The 27,660-nt window shown below is 35.2% G+C and overlaps 1 protein-coding gene across 1 annotated transcript in view; it reads right to left on the bottom strand.

Moving 5' to 3' along the window:
* Positions 1 to 23,832, bottom strand: part of LOC124365057 (Y+L amino acid transporter 2-like) — a 61,578-nt gene extending 37,746 nt beyond the window's left edge. The window contains 2 exon segments of the mRNA XM_046820974.1: positions 2,997 to 3,215; positions 23,352 to 23,832. Coding sequence (XP_046676930.1) covers positions 2,997 to 3,215; positions 23,352 to 23,628 — 496 coding nt within the window. The 5' untranslated portion in view covers positions 23,629 to 23,832.
* Between the last annotated feature and the right edge of the window lie 3,828 nt (positions 23,833 to 27,660).

A 27,660-nucleotide genomic window follows, 5' to 3' on the forward strand; every position in this document is an offset into this window, starting at 1 on the left:
TTACTTTATAACGCTTGGGTGATAAATTTATCCAGGTAAATATTTATTTTGTATTTTATAAACAAATATTTTTAATTATCCATTGAAGCAAAATAATTAACTAAATCGTGTGAAATGACTCAAAAAGGTTAGACTGTTTAAAAGGTCTATGAGGAACCTGTATTGCAATTGCTTATCACTTATAATGGTTTTCTTTTTCACAATCTTCAAAGGTAGATACGGTATCACTATCGTCTCCTATTTGTAGATATTTCGTACTTTCATTACTCAGATTGTGTTACCTATTTGTCCTATGAAGATTAGAAGTATTTACTTGATGTTTACTATCCATATTAAGTAATTTCAGATAATCAATAGTTAAAAAGTGTATACATTCTAAACTGTAGTAAAATAAGTTTAATAGGTATTCATTTTTCATTAGGCCCTTTTTGACCCAAAATCTGAACGTGTAATCTGAATATTTGTAATCTGTTTGTCCCAAAGAGAAAAATATTTTTGTTGCAATCTTATGAATAGAGCTTACATCTTACACATTCAGCAGAATTGTTTTTAGTATTACTAATAATAATTGTTTTTGAGTCATTACTTTAGGCCTATATGGCTTAATCCCTAATTTATTAATAAAAATGACATTATTTTCGTAAAAATATGGTCAAAACTATATTTTGTATCCTTTAAGCAGATGAAATGTATTTACGTGAAATAGAAAATACTACTATGCAGTTACTGAAGTATTTTAAATTTATTGTATGTGTAAACAAGGATTGTTTCAATAAACAAAATAAAAACATAGTAAGAAGTCTTGTACTTGTATTACTGGTACATTAGAAATCACCACGTTAAATAATGTACGTAAGATAGGAAATGACACGGGTTTGTTTTAAATTATTCAGATGTCACTCTTAATTTTCAGATTGTAAAAAAATGGAGCGGGGAAATGCCTTTTCACTTTTACACAATAACTATGATTAATTAGAAAATATTCATGTGAAATATGCACCTAATTGATTAACACTCCTAATCTCTACGTGAACACTTTAAAAATTATTGCTGTAATAAAAGCGTCAGATTCGTAAATATTAAACACTAAATCATAGTTGAAACTTATTGGTTAAGTTATGATGTATTTTCTTACGTCTTGTAAGTGGCTCTCATTTATAAAGAAAGTATCAATTAAAAAAAACTGCTGTATACTTACATTTTAAACTAATAAGATATTAAATGTGTGTGGCTAAGTGTTTTACTCGCTTTTAATGTTGTCTGTAAAGGGACCTCTTGCAATTGTTAAAAACGTGAATGTTAATAATATACGTTTCACATAACAATGAAACACATAACATTCACGTTTTTAACAAAGCTTCTTGAAAAAACTCTGGCTGGACATGTTTTTTTTTTTTTTTTTAATTGTTTTTTATCTTTATTTTTTAGCTTAATCTTACTACTGCAGAGCAATTCTACCGCAGTTTTACACTTAAAAGTATTTTTTTTGATCGGGTTTTATTAAAATGGTATTAAATTTATATATCTCACTCACTTCTCTTAAAATCTCATTCAACTTATCAGTCTCGGTAACCTTTTTCAGATTTGTAGAAAAGTATCAGAATCGGTGAATTGGTTTGATGAAAGCCTATTGAGATTGACCATTATACAATATTCCATACTTAGTTCGCCCATTATTCCATGGAATTTGTCAGAAAAAGTTGTGATAGACGGACACTGCTTATTCGGTCTTTAGACGATCCTCAAGGTTTAAAATAGCGTCCATATTTTCTCAGAATGTAGCTACGAGTAAATAATCTCTTAGAATCTATAAACCTACTAGCGGGCCCGGCGCGCTTTGCTGCGCATTTCAATAATTTTTTGCAAAAGTTGCCCGCGGCTTCGCACGCAATTTCCCGTTGAAAACAGTACACTATATTCACTTATTCTTTTTCTATCACATTCTAAACATTGCTGAGATAATTGATAGTCGTTCCATCGTGAGCCTCTTGGGCGTATTATGAAGGTATGTACCATATTCCTGCCTCTATCTAGCTGTTACCCACGGCTTCGCACGCAAATCTTAAGAACCGAAGTCCTTATATTACTTAGTAAATTTTTTTTTTACTATAATAAATTTTAGATTAAATTAGTTATATCTCCGATGCCACGATTGAGCTTGCTTTGTTGTCTCGATCGAGAGAATATGTACACACGGAGTTTTGAGAACCATACTTCTGTCAAAAAAAAAACAACTAAGGTTGATTTTATAACATTCTTTATATTTGTAGCCAACGTAAGATAGTAATTATGATATCTGCATTACTCTTCTGATCAAGCATGAGCATGGTTTATATTAAATAAATATTGCAGTTAAAGGTGAATTTTTACGTCAAATTTGAATTGTATTATCTGGATAGTAAAGTCTATGTTTAACAGTGATTGCAAAAACAGTTTAAACAAAATTTGTCGTTTCTCTTAAGCTTACTCTATGCTTTAAAACTATAAGTGTAATATATGTTTACAAAGAACAGCTGATTAAAAATTTGAAAAGACGTTAACATATGTTTGCTGCAATGCATTTCTTATGGGTATTTCTGTAACCAGTGGGGCGGAATCCTGAATCGGGAAAGGGATGGGCATAGCTTATAAACCTTCTCCGTGGAAAAATACATATACGTACAAATTTTCATCATGATCGGTCCAATAGTTCACGATTCCATAAAGGACAAACATACAAACATTCATTTTTATATATATAGATAGAAGAAGATGAGTAGGTATGCAAATTTATTTTGGCTCTGATAACGTTTTATAAGAAGTTACCATCTCTGTTACTCACCATCCGATCTATTTATTAAATTGAACGTAATGAGATGGATTTTAAACGTAAGGTCCAAAATTTTAGAACCTTCTTCGAATCCGCTGGGAAGCTGTAATCTCCAGAATCTCTAGAGATTCACTTTCTCAACCTCAACTCTCTGTCAGCTTAGCAAAACTATTATTGTAGAACTCACAGGTGATGACGGCAGCCAGAAGCCTGATAGCCTCGTAGGGCGGGTTGCAGTTGGCCCAGAGGGGCTGCAGGATGTACTGGGCGAATGTGAGGGCTGTGATAGCGTTGCCTGTGGGCACGATGACAAGCAGAGCTACCCACAGGTATAGGAAGGCTGGGAGCGGTCCAAAGGCTTCACTGATGTAGGCGTAGTCCCCGCCGGATTTGGGGATCATGGTTCCTGCAACCCAGAGGTACCAGTTAAGTCAAGAAAGGTGTGTCCATCAATTTGTAGCCAAGTGCATTTAATAAAGTGGAAGGTTACTGATAGCAATGCTTACCCTAGAATCCTTTGCCTCTCTTTATACAAAGTGAACCACATTCTTATTGACAGCTAAAATGCCGAAACTGTTTTTCAATCCTTTAGTTATTTAAATAACGACGCGTCCTACCCCAGTGCTCGAAGTCGAAAGCAAGGGTCCAGGAGATTGTGTCAAATTATGTATTCACTATAGGACGATCTGTAGGAAACAGTCCGATATTTATAGGAAGATAAAGTCCAATTGCACTGTATCTTCACAGACGATGACGTACATTGTTTTGTTTAAAACTGTTGGAGATGGTTGTCCTTTCATTGTATTTTTAGACTTCACAGGCGTATTTCTTATCGTACAATATAGGTATACCATTAATATTTACTAAGATGTATGATTTGGTACAAATGACATAATTCATAACGCAATCCTTATTTTTGTAACGAAAATAAATAACAAAACTCATAGCTGAATGTTTCAATTTTTTTTAATATAAAAAACTAAGTTAATACTTGGAATAGGCCCCAAAATGTTAAGAGTATTTAGCAGGGCGCTATAGTGGGGTTATATTTATTGTGTGGTTAAGGCATACACCTTATATTAAGGAACATTTTGTCCTTAGGCTTAAGCTCAGTTACTTTCCCTTGTCTAATTGAATCTTAATTGGCTAACGCTGCTACCATGGTTGATGTGAAAGTTGTTAAACATACCAAACAAAACACAATGTAAAAAAACAAATAATTACTACATTAGGTAAATATTCATAAAGGCAACTGAACATTCCAACCCGATATCATACGCTGTTTTTCGATAATTCCTTAACCTGTTTTAGACAAAACAGAGCTTGAGCTCCTCACCGCTATGAGCATCTTTTACTAATAATTACAGAGTTTTTTTTATTTTCAATTAATCCACATTCCGCTAAAACGATTAGTTTATCGATTAGGTATAACCTAATCGTTCGTTTTATTTGTTCGTTTGGATAATGTGGATGCGTAAAAAATGAAATGGGTGCAAGGTTTTTATTTTGTGTATACAATGTATGATTGCAGTAACCAACTGCTCAAGGCGATTCAGCCAGTTTTAAAGCGATAAAAAACTGTATGCAAATTTTATGAATATAATTGATGAGCGAAAACGGTCAATTACGCAGTTTTAATTAATTTCCAAAGCGGATAAAACGAAAATGGTGTTTTTTCTACCTACATAGTAAACGAAAAGTAGAGAGATAATGTTTTCATTTCTTATTTGCGCGGTATTTTGTTTTTGCTCGGCCACTTTTCATTCCAACAAGATTGTAATAAAAACATTGTTATAATACACTTATTAAACCAATTAGGTAGATTTCACTTAAATCTGGTTATTACAATCTACATAATGACAGAAGATTTTTTGTATTCATGGTCCCAGGAATCCAAAACCATCACAATTCGAAAATGTATACTCGTACATGTATATGTGCTTGCGCTTATGCAATATCATGCAGACTTTGTAAACTGCTGTAATTGTAATATATCCAGACTAAACTTGGTACAGAAACCTGGAAATCTGGACATAGCTCGGTTGAGTTTGTTAGTCAATCTTAACCAATAAAAACTTTCAGTATAATGGTCATTTGCATCTGTGCAAAAGTTCTAACTTGACTATTTTTCTACATAGACCCCAAAGGACAATATTTTTAAGAGATTAGGTAATTTTAAATAAATTTTATGCTTGCAAAACTTTGAGGGTGACGGCCGTTTGAACATAAATAGTTACATCTCAGTTATTATGCATCTTAGAACAAAACGAAAAAGTGTGTTATAATTCTTAAGACATTTACAATAATGTTTGCTCCTACGTGAATTGTTTATAAATCGTAATGTTTTCAGATAGCTCCTACACAAAGTTTCAGGTAACATTGTGAAAATAATGGTGAACAATACAAAATTGCTTTAATGTTTAGCCGATTTTAACTTGTCTCTAGTATTTCACGATAAAAATCAAAATTCACACTTCATACAAAACTGTCAAGCAACTTCAAGCAGCATTTATTCGTACACATTTTTCGATAAATAATCTTAAGATTTCCATATGGCGGCTGTTCAAGTTTTCAAAATATACAATTGAAAACGTTATAACTCGATGTGTTTACAAAAAACTTTGTGTGCGTATTAAGGATTTTTGTCTTGTAAGATTTTAAGATAATGGAGTTTCTAAACATTTGAAATTGTAACCAGTATGTTAACATGCCAACCTTGAAAGTTATCGGCCACTCAGTGTAGTACAAATTAAATGTCTCAACTGGTCTAATAATACATTTTAAGTTTAACTTTTCGTGATTACAGTCACACGCCAAATCTACCTTTCTTCCGACTAAGCCAGAAGGGACATATGTCACCAAGCAACTTGAAAGGATTCATCTAGTGCTCTTTTACTTCAGACCTTCATTATGTCCAAACTAAAAGTACATATTGTATAAGTAGATCGTTTTAGTTTTTGTCTGAGCATTAACAAACCCTATCATTCGAGGGGTTGGAAAAATTTCATTTCCGTCTATCTATCCGTCTGTCTGTCTGTCTGTCTGTCTGTCTGTCTGTCTGTCTGTCTGTCCGCACGATATCTCGAAAACTAACTGACCTACAGACTTGAAATTACCCATAAAGCTTCATTTTTATATCAGAACTAAGTTCGGTTACTGTGCATGAGACTCCATGGGATTTGGCTGAGCGTTAGCAAATATTTTTACGTTGGTCTTATGGATAACCATGACAAAACGAGAAAATAGTTAAATATATTTGTAAAAAAACTAAGTACATTTATAAGAAATTTTAACACCTTGACATATTAACACATGTAGCTGCACTGTCCCAACACATAAATCATTTTATTGTGACCCGTAGACTAATGGTTATAGTCTCGGCTCTCTAACTGAGAGATCACGGGTTCAAATCCCGGGGAGGGCCAATCATGAATAGACACGAAACAGTGCACTTTGAGAAATAATAATAAACCAGTGAACATCGCAGCCTACATAGCAGAAGCTGAGGCTTAAAAGAGATAGGAAAAAAAGACTTGGTGTATAGATAGACGTTAATTATTTAAACATTGATATCAAACCCGACTAAATTTAAAAAAAATATTAATGTATCATATGGCAAGATATCTCGAGAAAGAATTAATCTCTCTAGACTTGAATTTTGGCATGAAACTTCATTTCTACATGAACAAGAACGAGTCCTATGATGTAACATGCCCAACCATGGAATTTGGCAGAGCGTATTTGAAGCTTATCACTCAGTGTTTTGTTTGCCGGGATATTAAAAATATTTGTCCGTTTGTCGGTCGTGAAACAGTTAAATGAACTACAAACTTGAAACTTTGCATGCTCTCAGCGAAGCTTGCTTCACAACACGCAACGTGTCGACTGATGACGTCAACCTTAAATAGTCGTATGTAGCTTATTGGGTTCATCGAAACTCCGCGAAGCCAGAATGTAAAATATTTAAAATCAACTATGCTGTTATGATTAAGTAGCCTGCAAGTAAACAATAACAAGTAGTTTTTTTTACATTATTGTTCTGTAAGTTAACGATCTTGTTCATACTAAAAGTTAGTTCGCTTCAAATAGCAGACAGACACGACCTACACACACGCCTTTCTCTTCCCTCTCCCCCACCACACAACACACTGTTCCCTTCCAACATGCAAAATGCTAATCTACATCCTGTATCTACGCGTAGCGGTTATACGTACACGAACCCTGTGCTATTTAATGTAAAAAAGCATAAACGGCTGCAATTTAGAACACAATCCATACGAAAAGTAGGTTTTGTATGTGGATTTTCTCGTTTCCCCTCAATTTCAAGGGAAATTCTTTGACGCACAAGGTCGTTACTACCATTTACATGGACACTCCTTGCTTATCTGTTATTGTGCTTTATTTCTGTAATAAACAAAAAAATGCGCTTGAATCATAGAAAACATCAATTATGATATCACGTATTTACCAGGTCCAATTCAATTATCAGCAAACAAGTCAAACTATATCCGAAGTCCTTGAAATCCTTTTTGAATACGTTACTGTTTTACAAATTGTCTTAGTGCGTATCTACACATGCATCTAAACGTCTTATCTCTTATCTAAGTTCAAAATGTAATCATGAAGTTAAACTATCATTTAACAAAATATTATTGTTAAACAAGTGATTGTTTACGTAATTTGTTTTGAACTGTGCGTAGATTACATATGTAGTTGGTTCTTGTTTTTTAATTTCTATGTTTTATATCTCGTAACCAAAGAAGGAAGCGTGAACTAAACAAGATACCGCTTGTCTAAACATGCTTCAGTTTTGTTTCGCGTCAGATAACGAATAATCATGCTATCCTTTTAGATAAGTAGGTTTATATTAACAAAATTACAACTAATTACAACAATAAATAAATTAGATTTGTATAAATAGATTGATGTCAAATAACAAAAAATACTGAATGTCCACCTGACTTCGCGACATAAAAATACTATCTGTTTAAATAATATTTTTCAGGATCCCCACAAAGTGTGTGTGTGTGTGTGTTTTTTTTAGAAAAAGAGATAATAAAATTTAAAGCCCAAGTGGACTTGTGCGTAAAAGTATTATTTTTAATTGTTTTGTTATTATTAGTACTCCCTACTGAAATTTCAAGTTACGAGTTTAATGCTACGTTATGAAATGGAATGTTTATAAAAATTCCTCTTTATTTCTTTCACAGGTACCGCAAATGCTCAAACATATGCATACCGTACATTACATGTGTTGTGAGAGCACTCTGACACTGCTATATTGTGTTACTCTATGCTGCAATTACTCTCGGAGAAAAGCAAAATTATTTCTGGAAGCATATAATGGAATCCACCCTCTACTTTTATTATTCACCCTGGTGAATTCCTGGCAATCCCCTAACCATTACCACAATTTTAATTTGTAAGTTTTTAAGTATACGCATATTTCACATCTGAAGAAGAGGGTAGATACCAATCCTCGAAACGTAGTGTTATAATTTTTGTGACACATAAAGATGTCAAATGTTGGAAACTCTACAATCTGATACTAACAAAAACAGGCTGATTCTTCTATAAATCTCTCTTATTATTTCCTTATCTTGAAAACATAATTTCATCCGCGGAATATGCAGTGCTGTTCACAGTACCGAATTTTATTTTTATTAGACAGTTCCGACATAATCACCACGACTCCAACACACTTATAGGGTGAACAGCATCCCTTTATACCTACAAGAGTAGCGTGACCTATTGGAATTGCCCGCCAGAACAAGAATGGCCGTGACCTACATCCGAGAGCCGCGGAACAACGAAAGACGCCTCCGGTCCCGGTCGATTTCTTTCAGTTCTGCTCGCAATACTCAACTCTTGTTGGGTTGAGAGGGGGGACCACGCTGCCGAGATGACGCAACTAGAAGCGAGTTTGACTGAGACACGTGGGCGAGGTGTCGTTGTAAATAAACAGCTGTTTATCCGTTTCAGCACCGCTTCTCAGTTCCCGCCATTATTGTTTCTAAATAATTACTATCAAACGTCATCAAAGCATTAATTAGTAATCAAATTAAGATAGCCACAATTCCATGCATTTTGAATTTAATTGACTTGTATTGAATTATAAAATACATATAGGCTAACAGAAAAAAATGTCTAATTATTAAATAACAATGTTTATGCTATTTTAAAATTAACTACAAAACAAAGAGTCGATCTCATAATTTATGTAATGTAGCTAAGTATTTACAGTTTTATTTCTTAAAAAAATGTTATAGTTAATTAACTGTTAGTGCTACGTTTTAGGCTTTGTATCTTATACTGTAGTGACAAAAAAATAATTCACTATATAATTGTCCTCGTTGGTTTTAATAAAAACAAAACTGATTGGAACAAATACAGATCAGGGAAACTTTGATGTCAGGATTTGAAGCACATTTCGAGCCACAAGGCATGGGACTGATTGTCAGAGTTCAAATTCAAATTCAAATATCTTTATTGTTATCAAACAAAATAAATTGCATCAACAATCGTCATTACAAACATTTTCTAAAAGCTAAACATATTTCTTATCTAAATGTGAATAACACTCTTTTCTTAGCCCATTCGAAAGATATCATTCATAACATACCTCAAAAAGTAGTCCACAAAAAGAATATTTACATAAAACTAAATCCTAATCGGAATCAGGGAGGTGATTTACTACCAGACGTGAAGCAGATTAATTTATAGGGATAGACGTAAAACGTCATAATGAGAAAATGTGTCTGTTAAAAGATAACAAGTTCAAAAGTGGGAATACTTTTCGCTATAAGCTCCAACTCCAGCTGTGTAGATTGATAACGGTGACGATAACTGTCTGTTATCTGTGACTGTGTGTGATAAGCGGGGCTCGTGGCCTCGACGCGACACCATATTGTCCACATCCGCCGAGCTGTGTGACCTCTGATTGTCTACGTCTTCACTGTGGTCAGCGTTGCTACTCTAGTAGTTTCACGTGTCACCGTGCTACACGGCAACATCACAAGCTGTGACCTCTGATTGTCTACGTCTTCACTGTGGTCAGCGTTGCTACTCTAGTAGTTTCACGTGTCACCGTGCTACACGGCAACATCACAAGATGTGACCTCTGATTGTCTACGTCTTCACTGTGGTCAGCGTTGCTACTCTAGTAGTTTCACGTGTCACCGTGCTACACGGCAACATCACAAGATGTGACCTCTGATTGTCTACGTCTTCACTGTGGTCAGCGTTGCTACTCTAGTAGTTTCACGTGTCACCGTGCTACACGGCAACATCACAAGATGTGACCTCTGATTGTCTACGTCTTCACTGTGGTCAGCGTTGCTACTCTAGTAGTTTCACGTGTCACCGTGCTACACGGCAACATCACAAGCTGTGACCTCTGATTGTCTACGTCTTCACTGTGGTCAGCGTTGCTACTCTAGTAGTTTCACGTGTCACTGTACTACACGGCAACATCACAAGCTGTGACCTCTGATTGTCTACGTCTTCACTGTGGTCAGCGTTGCTACTCTAGTAGTTTCACGTGTCACAGTGCTACACGGCAACGTCACAAGATGTGACCTCTGATTGTCTACGTCTTCACTGTGGTCAGCGTTGCTACTCTAGTAGTTTCACGTGTCACCGTGCTACACGGCAACATCACAAGCTGTGACCTCTGATTGTCTACGTCTTCACTGTGGTCAGCGTTGCTACTCTAGTAGTTTTACGTGTCATTGTAATACACGGCAACATCACAAGCTGTGACCTCTGATTGTCTACGTCTTCACTGTGGTCAGCGTTGCTACTCTAGTAGTTTCACGTGTCACCGTGCTACACGGCAACGTCATGTCGTGTCACTTACAAATTTATCAATTGATCTGGAACAAGTAACATTAAATTACACAGAGATGATTTCTGTATCGCCCCTCCACGTCACGAAGTCAAGTGGGGAGGATCTCAGGGGAGCAGTCAAACTGGAGGGAACGTGTGTTGCTGTGGTGGTAGCCCTTTATACCGTAGTGGTAGAGAAAGATCAACGGCCTTCAGGTTTCCTCGGGCAGGGTCGGCTGAATTAATTTTACGTTATAAAATCTTTATCATGAAATAGTTTCATTTGCAGTACTGAAGTAATTCCAAAATAATAGTTTTAACTTATACATTTCATATTGATCAAATTGTACAAAGTTATGCCGTGGAAAACAAAAAATCGTATTATAAATATAGCATCGAAAAGTGTTTGATATAAATATAAAATAATAAATCTTTTAACACTTTTTTATATATTTTATTTGTACAATGTACATTTCGAATTCAACGAATTCATCATCAGGTAGGCTACTTGTAGGTTAAGAAAATGAAGTAAATAAATAATTGAAACCAAATTGTCATGTGTTTTTAACTGCCTTGGTGGCTAAATTTATATCGTTTAAATTTTATCGAATCATAAATGTTGTGTTGGAAAATCTTTCTCATTTAATAGTAGGCCTACATTAGAATTAATTTTGTTAATCTCACAATGTTCTAAAGTTGATAATTAATAGGTAACTTTTTTGCATGTGTGTAAAATTTCTAGATTGTTTTCAATGTTGTATGTATGGCCGGTGATATTTAAGTGGTCAGCATATTTTTTAAATTTAATGATGTCTTCAATGCTTTTATATGTTCGTTAAATCAAATTTTAAAGGATTGGCCAGTTTGTCCAACACAGTGATTTTGACAATCATTGCAATTTAATTTGTATACTCCAATATTGTTAATTCTGAATTTTGATTTTGGTTTGTTGAAATACTTTTGATTTTGACTAAAAATAAATTATTCGTTTTTGTACCTTCAGTACCTAATCACTTTTACTAATAACGCCAACAATTCGGTAAGTATTATCGCACCGACGGGGTCGGTTTGGGAATGCTTCTGCAATATATCTATTTAAAGGTATCGTATATGGGGATTTTACGATAGGTCGTTGGTATCGATGGGACGCTACTACATTACAATGCTGTGACTGAAAATTGACAAAAGAATATAAATAAACCATTGATAAAACTTCCAAGAAAATATCTGCAGAGTTTGTTAGTACGCGTATCAGAACGCATAAAATAGCTTACAATAAAACCTTATTTTCCTCATAATCAAATTTTAATTCTTTGAAGCCATAACGATAATCTTTTACGAGTGTTTATTTCTTTAGGTACATAACAGTAATTTATATTTACAATACATACGAAGCATTTGTGGATAACAATGGACACGTTTACAACAGAATTATCGGTACAATACAAAGCCTAAAAACATAACTATTTGGTTTGATGCACAGCTGAAAAATCCCGTGACGTGTTGCCGTTCCGAAACTGTGCAGGTTTCAGACGCAAAAGAAATTCCAGGATTAGACAAAAGAAAATGTGATGGTCAACTGAGATTACAGTCTTTAGCTTTATTCAATCTCAGTTTACAATTTTATTTTTATAATTTAATTTATAAATGATGAAAATATTAAGTGATGATGACAACTATTAAAACCCCAATTGACCAACCAAAGCAGCGCAGTAATGTCGCAAGTCAGCGGGGTATATCAGCGTTTCCCGTAGACATAGTTCTTTTTGTCGTGGTCTAAAAGAAAAATAGAAGCGCATGATTTTTTTTTAGGGAGCGGCAGGAAAAATGCAATTACGCACGCAGGTGGCCAACCTGTAGTGTGGGACTCCCCTAAAAACGGGTTTACCCACTAAAAGATCTTCCTCTACTCTTTAGGATTCTAACCTGGGATTGTTTATCACATTACTTCAGGCTAGGCCTAAATTTGGCTTAAGCCCGTGGGGCTCGCTCCTTATCCAGCCGCTCGGTCAAGGGATCTGGGCCACTTCGCGGTCCAGATCGGGTTTCTTTTCCAGGAGGATGCCCCGGACGAACTGTGACAAACAATCCCAGTTCCCCTCATCCTCCATTATCTTTTCGCAGACCGTATCCACCGAAAAAACCCCGAGTTTTCTTGTGGCCTCCAGGCGGGGCCTTTCCCAACGCGGACAGCGGAAGAAGGTGTGTTCCGCGTCGTCGGGAACGAGAAAGAAGGGCATGATTGACCCCTGCCACTAGGGTAATAATAAAATTATGGGTTCAGTTTACTGCTGGCTTCTGAACTATAATTAGTTTAATACCTCCTTCACTTGCGCGGCATCCTTTGACTTCATTCGTTCTGGTTAACTCGGTCTGTGGGTTACAGTTACTGCAGATGTGATAGGCCGAGCATATGCCAATTCCACGGCAAAACGAATCAGTGGCAACCCACGTCAAGCTTATTAGCGTGTTTACTCAGATCTATCAATGTCACCCTTAATAAACACACAGTACCAAGAACATATTTATTTATTATTTAAAAAGGGATTCGTTTGATTATAATTATGGAATACTCATATATGACGTAATCAATTAGGAGCCACAAAACATTGCACTATCAAGCTTGATAAACTATTTCATTGAATATTCAAACACATAAAATACCAAGTCCTGGACACGCTTGATAAAAGGGGTTGAATATAATTGATCCTCAAATCACTATTCCGGAGTCTACAAAAAAGTTTCGAACTTTTCGTTTCAGACCAAACGAAACAAACGCATTACGTGACGCCCTGACACTGTAGTGGAACCATCTGAAACAGACAGGGTTGAACATATTAGCCAATTCGAGCCCCGATTTCGATTTTTTTACACCCGAGGCCATCTCCTGAAATTCTGTTTCATGCATTTTTTGAATTTGTCCTATTCTGGACTCTTTATATTTTTAGAGAATTTATTCTATGTAGTAAACAGTCTTTTTAGAATTTCAGGAGACGACTTTTAATCTTTTATCATACGGAAATGCTTAACTGAACGAATATTGATTTTATAGAAAATTTACTACTACCATTGGCCTTCAGATAATTTGCTCCCAAAATATTATGATTTTCGTCCATTTTTGTATCCTTAGGCGTTTCAGTATTTTTAGGGGACATGTTTTAACACGGTTATAATTATCCGAACGAAAATAAACCAATAAACGCTGGATACTCTTTGATCTTCAAAAATGTTATGCTCCACATTTTCAAGTTTTTGTCATGTGACATAACTTGATTATTTATTGCGTGATTAAACTAAACCGATTAAAAACAAATAAGTATGGTTAGTACGGGTATCTTGGACTTGTTACTATTCTACAACTTCAAGTTGTTCGTTGCATTTTATAATGTTTAAAAATTTTCCTGCTTGAGAAAGTTAGAGTTTTTATGCTTAAAGTGTCACTTTTAGTTAGACTTTTGTTCGGGTTTTTCGGTTTTAAGAAGTTATTCTAAGAGTTCTTTGTCTAATGATACCGAATAAATGGAACTATGCGTTGTTCTTCAATTATAACCTATTAATGTTGTAATTTAACATTAGAAATTATCACTATTTCATAGATCAAATCCATTGATATCTCAGCGTTAGTAATAGTGTTATTACAATATGTGGAACTAAAATTGATTCTGTAACTATTGTTGATTCATTTTATGGAGCAATTACATAAACGGGTGCTTACAATTACCTTACGATAATACTTGTCGCTGTTTCAGATAGGTAATTGTCTATAGGCAATTATAGGCACATTTATTTTCTCCGCCAAACAATTTACTCTAATATCATATTCCTTAGACTGTTTGCCGGTATTTTCGTAATTGTTTTGGGCCTATAGTAGCTATTTATTTATTACTTATTTTAATGTTAATGCAGTAGTTCTAAAAAACTAATGAACGAAGTAAATCATGGTGGCCCATTGTCTTCTAATCACGATATTACACAAATGAATGACTACAACAGAGACCATAATCAACTATTCCGCATGCTTATAATTAAATTTAGCAGTACTTAATTGCAAATTCCGTTGACACCTTCGACGTGATAAGACATGAAACTGATTCACACTTCAGCTGTTCAAACGTACGATTGATTACAATTATTCTCACTGATATACAAGTCGGATTGCAAGTCTAACTATTCATGTCAATCCATAACTGTTGTAATCGTTTCCTTAGACCTTAATTCACGCTTTGCTTAAATATCGACCACACCTACCTGATACCTCATTATCGCAAGATTGACTAGATATTTAATCGAGATGAATAATTTATTATCTACTGCATTCATATAATGTGCCAATGATAATTGTGATGTTTACCTGGTGCGATTAGCAGTGTTCCAATGACAGGTGGACTATTCACCTAGTGTAAATCACGTATTGTTCCAATTAATTGTAAACATCATCAAGTGCGATTCCGACAGTAATGCCATTTGTAATGTAAACATGGTGCGATTAGCAGTGTTCCAATGACAGGTGGACTATTCACCTAGTGTAAATCACGTAGTGTTCCAATTAATTGTAAACATCATCAAGTGCGATTCCGACAGTAATGCCATTTGTAATGTAAACATGGTGCGATTAGCAGTGTTCCAATGACAGGTGGACTATTCACCTAGTGTAAATCACGTAGTGTTCCAATTAATTATAAACATCATCAAGTGCGATTCCGACAGTAATGCCATTTGTAATGTAAACATGGTGCGATTAGCAGTGTTCCAATGACAGGTGGACTATTCACCTGGTGTAAATCACGTAGTGTTCCAATTAATTATAAACATCATCAAGTGCGATTCCGACAGTAATGCCATTTGTAATGTAAACATGGTGCGATTAGCAGTGTTCCAATGACAGGTGGACTATTCACCTAGTGTAAATTCACGTATTGTTCCAATTAATTATAAACATCATCAAGTGCGATTCCGACAGTAATGCCATTTGTAATGTAAACATGGTGCGATTAGCAGTGTTCCAATGACAGGTGGACTATTCACCTGGTGTAAATCACGTATTGTTCCAATTAATTATAAACATCATCAAGTGCGATTCCGACAGTAATGCCATTTGTAATGTAAACATGGTGCGATTAGCAGTGTTCCAATGACAGGTGGGACTATTCACCTGGTGTAAATCACGTATTGTTCCAATTAATTATAAACATCATCAAGTGCGATTCCGACAGTAATGCCATTTGTAATGTAAACATGGTGCGATTAGCAGTGTTCCAATGACAGGTGGACTATTCACCCAATGTAAATCACGTATTGTTCCAATTAATTATAAACATCATCAAGTGCGATTCCGACAGTAATGCCATTTGTAATGTAAACATGGTGCGATTAGCAGTGTTCCAATGACAGGTGGACTATTCACCCTGGTGTAAATCACGTAGTGTTCCAATTAATTGTAAACACCATCTTGTGCGATTCAAACAGTAATGCCGTTTGTAATGTTTACATCTGCAGTTCAAATAGTGTTCCAATTATAATTGTAATGTTCATCTTGTGGAATTCAGATAGTGTCCGAATGGTGACAGGAATCTTCACCCAATGCAATTCAGATAGTGTCCGAATGGTGACAGGAATCTTCACCCAATGCAATTCAGATAGTGTCCCAATGGTGACAGGAATCTTCACCCAATGCAATTCAGATAGTGTCCCAATGACCATGTAATATTACGTCACACTTGGCTAACTGAATTATCAATTCTAGACTTCAACTAAATTCCTTTCCTCAAGTTTTTCCTTGACCACGAATCGGATTCGGACGCGACTGAAGCTGTTCCATATAAAAATTGTTAATGTGTCACCATTATAAACTTCAAATGCAGTTTGGTACTGACTTCTCCAGTACATTTGCAGCATCATTCATTGTTCCTGTCAATTACTGCCTCCGCAGAGTCGCGCCTCTCCTAATGCTATCACACATTCCCCGACGCTGAAGAATTCAAGCTGCTTGTTACGCGTTCGTTAAGATAACTGCTTTCGGCCAGCTTTTATGTTGCTCGGCGGAAATGTGGACGATAGCGCTATTTATTAATTAACTTTCACAACTTGCCAGTTTGTCACAAAGGACATTCGCCGTTACAACAGACTATTAAACAATTAGTTTGCATGATGTTTTTACATTTTATGGAAGTTTTACTTAACAGACTGGTATGAGTACAATTCTGACATTATGGGTTTATGATACTTATCTATGAAATCTTTATTGAAAGATATTTTAAACGTACCGGAAAGTTATAGAAAGAGTTTCAGTACTAAAGATTGTTCCGCCAAATAAAGATTGTAGACGAAACAGAGCCTAAGTGATTGTGATATAATGAGATCACAAGTGTTCGTGTCGTACTTGTTTAACACAACTTTGGTTATATATAACAATTATTGTTAACATCAAATAAGTCTACACCATTTGTACTTTTACCTGTATTATAAGGGTCTTAATAACAGTTTGCCTACTGAAACCATCATCTTCGTAGAATTTCTGGAAAGTACCGGTACTCATTTCTATTATACAATGGACTCATCTCTCACATTCATTTCTGGGAGAATGGTCTATAACTAACGTCTAAAACCAACTTTTTCTCTACAATCATTCATCGCGTGTAGTACATATTGGCTAAACGACAAAATGTTGTAAAAACATTAAGCGACTTAAACAAATTATAAATTTGTATGTATTTTGGTATGAAAAACGTTAGGAACTTTGAAAAGATAGCGGCCGCTTATAGACCCATTTGAGTCATATTTTTATTTTCGGAACAACTTTATAAAAAAGTGTGCTTAAAACTCATCTCGTGTATGTACACTAGACAAATGTTTGTAATGTGTGTTATCTTTTGTGCATACACTTGCATATTTTAAACTACTGTACACTATATATCTAGCTATAACACATGTATTCTAGTTAAACTACTAAAATATTAATATGTCTAGCTATAATACATCTAGTTAAAACAAATATTTCTCAATTTGATTGACTTATTAAGTTCGCTAAAAGTCCATTATCAAGTAGTATTAGTTTGTTATATCGCATTCGAAATTCTATTCAATCACTTCGATAGTAGACGTCCAAGTAAAACAGAAATAAGTTTGAAATAATATTTCAACAAAGTTTTACACCATTATCCGAGCATACAAACGTAAAGTTGACATTTTATTGATATGCCAATCCTAAATTAAAACTTTTTAACAATGAACGTTTTTAATTAAACACGCTCAGCAGATTGTAGTCATGCTATATATCGTACAGAAAAATATAAATCAAAATGGGAGGGTTGATCCAATGAGATTGATTCAATTAGTTCTGCTCTATTTCACATTCTGCTTAGTGCAACATCTGAAATCTGACGCTGTCACAGACTTGACTCCTGGAATCTGGAGTCACATCCGTCTGAAGAAATAAAACAAAGTCGGTGACAAAGAAGTTCAAGACGAACTCTTTTCGTAGTTTTGTTTCGACATCAAAGAGATCTAAACTACAAAATCGAGTGTAATCGAGAGAAGGGATGTTCTCATTGTCTTATCAGATGCACAATTAAGTGCATTCCGATGTTATAGACACAATCTCAAACCACTGCGGAGCAACCGAGTTTTCTAAGTTGTTAAGGTGGGAAGGGATGTTTCAATGAGAATGTCATATTTAGATTTCAGCCATGTATTCTCAGTAATACTTGTTAAGTACGACACGTCCATTTTTAATTTTGCGCATGCTACCCCTACTTTTGAAGGAGTCTTGGCTGCCGTTTAGAAAATAAATCTTTTATATTACTTTTTATTTGGATTTTAAAGCAAAATTTAGGTTACTTCACAATTCTTTTATCAACGTTGCATATAATATTGCGGAGCAGTTCTGATTCCCAGTGAAATATTCTGGGTGTGTGACTGATTTGAAAAAACGAGGCAAAAACAGAATGCGTTAAGAGCAGAGGAATTTATCGTCTTCAAGTGTTAGAAAACGACATTTTTTATACCAGATGAAGAGTAGTGTTCTATTTTAGTGACACACTAGCTGTTACCCACGGCTTCGCACGCAAATCTTAAGAACCGAAGTCCTTATATCACTTAGTAAAAGCAATTAATGCGCGATTGGCTGCGAGTAACAGCTAGTTCGTCAATAAATTCCTAGCATTTTATAACGAAAACTCTTGATTTTCACCCACGGCTTCGCACACGATTTCCTACAGAAAAATTGGGATATAGGGGACATATTTCCTTTGAACGTCGTTATTACCCTTCTGAGATAAATGATAGTCACTGAAATATACTCATGATATATTTAAGATTTAAATTTTAAAACCGTCTCAATATGCACCTGTGAAATAACTGGAATTTTTCTCCAATATTCTATTTTTTTGTATACAATTGAACTATATTAGACCATCGTGGACAGGAGTCAAAAAGTCGGAATTCATTAGCGCACATACAATGTAATAAATGATGGCGCTCAATGTAATTTTGAAACGAAAATAGGCATATTTTAGGTACATATTATTACAGTCTAATTATTATGAGCTTCAGATGTTTTAAAGCGAAATTGCGTATGGTTTTTATTTTGGGCTTTGCGCTTTTATCACTTCTGGATCGAATTAGTTATATCTCCGATGACATGATTGAGCTTGCTTTGTTATCTCGATCGAGAGAATATGTACACACGGAGTTTTGAGAATCATACTTCTGTCAAAAAAAAACAACTAAGGTTAGTTTTATAACATTCTTTATATTTGTAGCCAACGTAAGATAGTAATTTTGGTATCTGCATTGTTCTTCTGATCAAGCACGAGCATGGTTTATATTAGATAAATATTGCAGTTAAAGGTGAATTTTTATGTAACATTTGAACTGTATTATCTGGATGGTAAAGTCTACGTTTAACAGTGATTACAGAACAGTTGAAACAAAATTTGCTGTTTCTCTTAAGCTTAGTCTATGCTTTCAAACTATAAGTGTAAAGAAATTTAAAATAGTAATTAAATGATATAAACATAATATATTTCTTTTGTCGCATTATATATGTTTACAAAGAACAGCTGATTAAATTTGAACAGGCTCTTTCACTTAATAACATATGTTTGCTGCAATGCATTTCTTACGGGTATTTCTGTAACTTTTAGAGACCAGTGGGGCGGAATCCTGAATCGGGAACGGGATAAAAAGTATCCTATGTTCTTATCCCAGTTCTTAGCTACCTCCCTACCAATTTTGAGCCAAATCGGATCAGGCGTTCTTGACTTATAAATAGTGTAACTAACACGACTGTCTTTTATATATATAGATAGATGACTGTAGCATCCTTCTGTGTGTGCAAACCATATTGTTCTGTTAAATCATCCGTCTTCAGTAGAAAAAAAAAAAAAAAAAAAAAAAAAAAAAAAAAAAAAAAAAAAAAAAACATTAAACACACTCTAAAAAACCTTGACTTTTGGTGAAAATTTTCTTTCATATATTTACAAAAATGAATGTGTTTTAAAGGAGAAGATACTTTGAAAATTACTACCCTATATTTGGCGACCAACCAACTTCCGACAGTGTAGATATTAGTAAAGATATCATTCAGCAGTGGTGTGGACTCGAGTGTTGATACCGCCACCTACTCAAATACACAGCAATAATAAAATTGACACTTCAGTAGAGGGATTATTCCGCGACACCAACACCGCAGTTCTGTACCGCAGTTTCTGCTACATTATTTATTGCCGCCGCCACCGTCACAGTGACCTAAACTACAAGGACTATATTATACATGGTTAAATTTAGCTGCACAATCTGTTTACATGAGCTCTGGCCCTGAGACTTTGACGGACAAAATTATGTATTCTAGTTTCTAGCAGCCTATTCTCGTATTGTACACACGGTGACAAAAATAGTGACACATGGGGACAATCATTGGATGAAATATTTTTGTACATACAATTAAGCCCTTATACGCAACATTATACATACACGTTTATATGCAGGTTCAGTGGCGTAGCGAAGGGGAGGGTCCAGGGGGTCCGGACCCATCCCGAAATTTTAAGACATATTAAAAAATAAAGCATGAAGCAGGAGAAAAAAAGGAGAGTTATCATTATTCTTATCTGCAAACATTAAATTGATTGATTTAATTGATTAAAGTGACCGTTGTTAAAAATATAATTGTCCTTTCGTTTAAATCATAAAGTATCAAACGATACTTTTGGGCTCGGCCTTTCTGATAGTGTAGTGTAATCACGGTATTTCTATAGGGCGCGGTCACGCAAAGTAACCTGAACCGTAACACGGCGAACAGTTTAAATTAGCGACCACTTCGTTCAATTCGTCTTGGGGACGTAAAATGACTGCGTAGAATTAAGTTACGACGTTGATTTTAGGTGTCATTAAACTGTAGACGTGTATATAATTATCGAAAAAAATATAAAAAATCACTTTCGGTCGGAAAATACACTTGAAAAACTCTACTGATTAGAACTTCAACTCATTTGGACTTCAGTGATTGAGGTAAACGTGATGTTTTCGATTGATTTAGGACGACGATTTTTCTCGATAATTATATATGTATTAGTCGGCGTTGAATTGATACCTAAAATCAACGTCCTAACATAATTCTAAGTACCACTTTTACCTCAACTACTCAACTCAAAACTTGAATCTGCAGAGTGCTTTTCTTCGGTATTTACCGACCGGAAGTGATTTTTTCTAGATAATTATATAGGTAGTCGAGTACAGTTTAATGACAACAAAAAATCGTCGTCCTAACTCAATCAAAAATACCACGTTTACCATAATAACTAAAGTCAGAAGTAGTTGAAGTTCTAATCATTAGAGTTTTTCAGGTGTATTTTATTTCCAACCGAAAGTGATTTTTTTGATTTTTTTCCGATAATTATATACTCGTCTACCGTGTAATGATACAAAAAATCGTCATTATAACTCATTCATAAATACCTCAATCAGTGAAATCCAAAGTAGCCGAACTTCTAATCAGTAGAGTTTTTCCGGTGCATTTTCCGACCGTTAGCTTGATCTGTACCCGAGCAATGCTCAAAAATTGCCCTCCTTTTCTAAAGTCACTACGACTAATTAGAGATGAATTTATTGTCACTTTCCAACATTATTATAGTGTATTGAACTGTTTTGACGAATAAAATTTCAAGTTCAAACCAAAACCTAAATAGTTCACGGGGAACTTTTGTGTTCACACTCCGACATCGATCGAGTCGACCCTCTCAGTCTCCCCTAGGCACACAAAACAGGGCCTTCGGCAAAGTGGAATGACCACTTGTTTGCCAGGACGGCTCTTCCGTCTTTATTGTGCAATAAAATTAATTGCAAGCAAACACTGGCCTTACCGCGTCGTCTATTTTTCATCCCCATAAAAACTCACTGGGGGTGATAACTCATCGCAGAGCGATATCCCAACTGCCTCATGTTATATTTTCAAAAACTTATAATAAATGCAACGACACTTTTTGTCTGTAGAGTAAGATAGACATAAGTTTACGCCATATACTCTGAACAAGTTATAACCATTTCCATCTACTTTCTACAGCTCGGTTTATCTTCTTGGTTATTGCTATTGGAGAGAAGGCAGCATACTATCAAATGTCCTAACAGAACTTGTTTTGGCAACTAATACTAGTAGTAATGGTAGTGACAAATAAACTGTGATCCATCCTATCAAGTAAAAATTTTAAGATGTGATGAAAGAAGATCTAGATGGCTTCATTGTAATAAGTTATAAATCTCAAAGGTTTTTTTCGGATGAGGGTCTCCCCCGCCCACCTATTTCCTGTTCTCCCCTACAAAGTCAAAATTACTTTCTGGTTTCACTACTAGAGTCTTTAAAATCTGAACTTTAAAACTTCTCGTATCGTCAAGTAATACATACAAGAAAAATGCTAATGCTAATGCATGTATGGTAATGCTTATTTTGGGTTTTGCATTTCCAAAATAAGCATTCTATACCTAACGCCTTGTATGTATTTGTATGCTTCGCAGAGTATGGCCATTCATAAGAAAATATTCCTGAATGTTCTTCTCTCATACTCCACGATACAATGATTGATATTATTATAGAATTACTGAGCTACATTGAAAAGATTCAATGTACATTCAATTCACATTGTAACCTATATAGCCTATAAATGCAAAACCTCACTGTGGGTAAATGCGGTATACTATTAAACATGTAACTTTTATGATTCGATTGCATGAATTTTGTAGGCCACCATCAATATTACCGTTATTACAGTGAGATAAAAATTTTTATGAAAATGGTGCTGTACATAAGAACTTTTTGTATATTTTTTCTCTTAGATTTTATAAAGCGAGGGATTGACGTTATAAGTATTACTTATAAATTTGCGATTTAAAATTAGTGATATGGCAAACGTGTGTTTGTTAAAGTTACACAAAACCACTGGAGTCATTGTACAAACAATGGAAGGAGGAATTAGTGATGGAACATGGTGGTCACTAAAATACAAGGTTATTTAGCTATAATATCCTCTTCGAATAATATTAACGCCTTTATTCAGCACAAATTTTCCCGAGTAATATAACGTGGGATAATAATTATGTTGGAAACAGGGATTCTTAAAAACCTGCACAAACATGAAATACCTCGTTCTGAAAATGTTTCAGAAATACAATTACAAAAACTAATTTTTGGCTACTTTCTACCCCCAAACTCGGTAAGCTGACTCACCCAATTCTGCGTAACATAGCGCCCCGATCATGGAGAGCACGCCGGACAGCACCCATACCCCCAGGCCGAGACCGACCGACCCGGAGTTGACCAGGACACCCTTCGGCGACACGAAGATGCCGGCTCCGATGATAACACCCACAATGATGGCGACACCGTCCAGCAGTCCGAGCTCCTTCTTCAGTTGTATACCTCGGTCATCCTTGTCGGGCGCGGACGCGGACGCGGGGCTGAGCGTCTGGAGCTCGGCAGCGGCCACCTTGTGTTCGCGCGGCATGTCGCAGACTAACTGCCGTCTGCCACCGTGATACAGGGAGGGTGGAGGGGGTCACCTGCGGGAACGGCGGACTCGAACCAGACACGGCGTGCAGATTACCCGCGCTCCGCCACACATCGCGGGAAGAGAAGGACCGGAACAGGAAACTACGACGACGCGTGGCCCAGGTGATGTAATCGGGAGGCGATTTTACCAGCTGTCGAGCCGGGCGCCTGGCCACTGTGAGACGCTGTTGTCGCCCCGGCACAGCGGACCCTCGTCCCCCCTCACTAATAATCGGAGTTCCTGTATGGAGCACTCAACAATTTCACCGACCACGTTCGCCGTTCAGTTCTGGCTACTCGACCATTTATACACTCATTTCTCAATTATTTCTACCACTTAAACATTCTAAATACACTGCCGTGTACATTAATATCGTGCGCATAATCCATCTATGTTCATTCATAAATAAATACAATTTTAACTGTCCATAGGATCGTCTTTCTTCAAATCAAACAATTCGCAGGAAATATTTTTAACGATTTACAGTTATGAAACACGATTAATTAATAAACCATACAATGGAGCATCGAAAGAGCCGACAGAGCGTAACGAAAGAGTTACGAACTAATCCAGCAAAGTAATTTCGTCACGTGTCAGACAGTATGTAACATGATAAAATGTCGTACGATTGTACTCAGTTTATTTTTTAATTTGGTTTATTCTGTGATTCTCAAGTTGCCATCATAGTTACCAATAAGATCAATGTAGGATTCTTATATTTACTTTTAATATTGACGTTTTGACCCCAAAAATGATAGAGTTGCCATTGGAACAAGAAGGACCTATGTACCAAATTTCATATATCGAGGACCTTTCTATAAAGAGCTCAGGACGGATAGACGAGAGGTCAGTGACACAATTCTAACGAGGCTCTGTCGGGTCTTTAATTGTATAATGATTGGAAATTTAGTGTTCTTTGACACCAATCGTAGGTTTATAAAGGCTATAAATTCCAACTGTAAAAAAAGCAAAACAAAGCAAGAATGTCAAAATATTAAAAATATGCCAAAAATTAACACTTCGTTTGTTAGAATTAAAATAATTAATACATTACATTTTAACTGTTCATTACAATTTATTACAGCATGTGAGTATTACATAGTGAGAATTACACACATAGTAAGTAATAATGGCAAGTCTTGGTATCCTTTTAACAGTAATATTTTTTATCGTAAAAACTTGTATGTTGTGCCAAATTGTGTTTATTTCATTCATTTCAGCTTACGCCAGCATTCGTAAAACATTTAAACTTTTACAGGTTTAGTACCAGATATAGTTTTTTTGTTTCATTATTCCTAAGTTAGATTTTATAAAACAAACAGCCACTCTAAGGATTTAACATTTTTGAATTGTTAATATATGAGTAGATGACATAAAGACAAAACAGAAAATAAAAGTATTATCAAGTCATAATATAGGACATTTTGACCTTTTCTTGACCTAAAAAACAAATCACAAGGTTAGCAGAAAATCTCCACTTGTAAATAAGAGAACTGTAGAATCGGAATTTTTAAAACACTAGTAAACATCAGTTGCAGAAAGTTTAACTAAACCCTCAACAAACAACAACAGTGTAGATTAAACCGTAAATATTTAGCATCTAAAACCTAAAAATATTATTTTCCAGTTTCCCTAACATAAGTTTACATTCCGGTTGTGTTGTGAGTGCAGACACAAATGTTAGTGGTAATAATTAAATGTTTAGAATGTCACAAATAAAATAATACACTGTATAGCCTATACCTTAGAAACAATCAATTTGTGATTAGCGTTTTGATCATTTCTGTTTTAAAACTAACTTTGAAATCACATAGTTAGTGAAATCAAATGATACTCGATTTCTAACATACGTCTTGAAAAAAGTCTTTTACATAATGGTGTTTAGAATGTAAAATAAGTAAATTAATTGGCGTAACCATTTAGCAAATGGTTAGGTTAAGCGCAACCTTTGCAAATTGTCGATACGTAACTAGATCAGGTCACTGGCATTTACACATTGTATACGCCTGAATTTTGCTTATTATAAGAACGATGCCATGAACTTTAGAGTTATGATTCCCAGTTTTTACTGACTTTCAGTGATCATAAGCAGTTTTGTTAATCATTCTGCTGTTTCAGTGATCATCTTGCAGTTTTGTTAATCATTCTGCTGTTTCAGTGATCATCTTGCAGTTTTGTTAATCATTCTGCTGTTTCAGTGATCATCTTGCAGTTGTGTTAATCATTCTGCTGTTTCAGTGATCATCTTGCAGTTGTGTTAATCATTCTGCTGTTTCAGTGATCATCTTTCAGTTTTGTTAATCATTCTGCTGTTTCAGTGATCATCTTGCAGTTGTGTTAATCATTCTGCTGTTTCAGTGATCATCTTGCAGTTGTGTTAATCATTCTGCTGTTTCAGTGATCATCTTGCAGTTTTGTTAATCATTCTGCTGTTTCAGTGATCATCTTGCAGTTGTGTTAATCATTCTGCTGTTTCAGTGATCATCTTGCAGTTGTGTTAATCATTCTGCTGTTTCAGTGATCATCTTGCAGTTGTGTTAATCATTCTGCTGTTTCAGTGATCATCTTGCAGTTGTGTTAATCATTCTGCTGTTTCAGTGATCATCTTGCAGTTGTGTTAATCATTCTGCTGTTTCAGTGATCATCTTGCAGTTTTGTTAATCATTCTGCTGTTTCAGTGATCATCTTGCAGTTTTGTTAATCATTCTGCTGTTTCAGTGATCATCTTGCAGTTGTGTTAATCATTCTGCTGTTTCAGTGATCATCTTGCAGTTTTGTTAATCATTCTGCTGTTTCAGTGATCATCTTGCAGTTGTGTTAATCATTCTGCTGTTTCAGTGATCATCTTGCAGTTGTGTTAATCATTCTGCTGTTTCAGTGATCATCTTGCAGTTTTGTTAATCATTCTGCTGTTTCAGTGATCATCTTGCAGTTGTGTTAATCATTCTGCTGTTTCAGTGATCATCTTGCAGTTGTGTTAATCATTCTGCTGTTTCAGTGATCATCTTGCAGTTTTGTTAATCATTCTCCTGTTTCAGTGATCATCTTGCAGTTTTGTTAATCATTCTGCTGATCCATTAGTATATTCAGAGTTCTGTGTGGAAGGGCACCAATTGTTTACGGAAGGTTTTAAGACAATATTTTTACGAAGACACACACATACTTGTGTATTATGTCAAATATTACATTTTCAGTGTTCTAACTTAAGTTAAAACTAAGAGGCTTATATTTAAATTATCTGTCTATGCAGAAGTGACAGATTTGCGATTAACTTTCACCTAACCTAAAACAAACTGTGTTTTTGTCGAGCCTTTAAATAGAATTATTTTGAAACGCGGCGCTGTTGAATCATTATAGATTGCGACAGCATCCAGAGAAGCGCTAATTTAAACCTGTACATTTAATTATTCGGTCAGAAACGCTTTTTTCTATATAAACATATATAGAATGTTTGTTATGTAAATGTAGTATAAATTTGTGCAAAACACATAATAAGTTAATTTATTGCCTGCTTAGTTAATAATATTTTCCGTGAGTTAATGTTTAGGAACTGTTATTTCAACTGAAATCCTTGTTCAGAAGTATTTTCAAAAATAATGTAAAGTAGTATATAATTCAATTTTGATCGTACTGTATTATTTTATAGTATTTTTGCTTCGCTTTTTAGCCGTAATGATGACGTGATCGATAAATCCAAACACACTATTTAAAATATCTTCAATTATTATCCCTAACCTCTTAGGCACCATACTTTATTTATGGGGAATTTCAATAACTACAAATACCCGTCTTAGTGCTTAATATTCATAAAGTCCCATGCGAGAAAGAACAATAATATAAATGTAAAATGTTTACATATTTTTATGTTAGTGTAGGGGGGGGGTGCATTTACGCACAGAGTGAAGGTTCCAACCTTCAACACAGGGAATACCCACTAAACCCCATACGGACCGATTTATTTCATTATTTCTGTCGCGATTAATTTGA

The sequence above is a fragment of the Homalodisca vitripennis genome, chromosome 6 (assembly GCF_021130785.1).
Source record: "Homalodisca vitripennis isolate AUS2020 chromosome 6, UT_GWSS_2.1, whole genome shotgun sequence".
In the NCBI taxonomy this organism is placed as follows: domain Eukaryota; kingdom Metazoa; phylum Arthropoda; class Insecta; order Hemiptera; family Cicadellidae; genus Homalodisca; species Homalodisca vitripennis.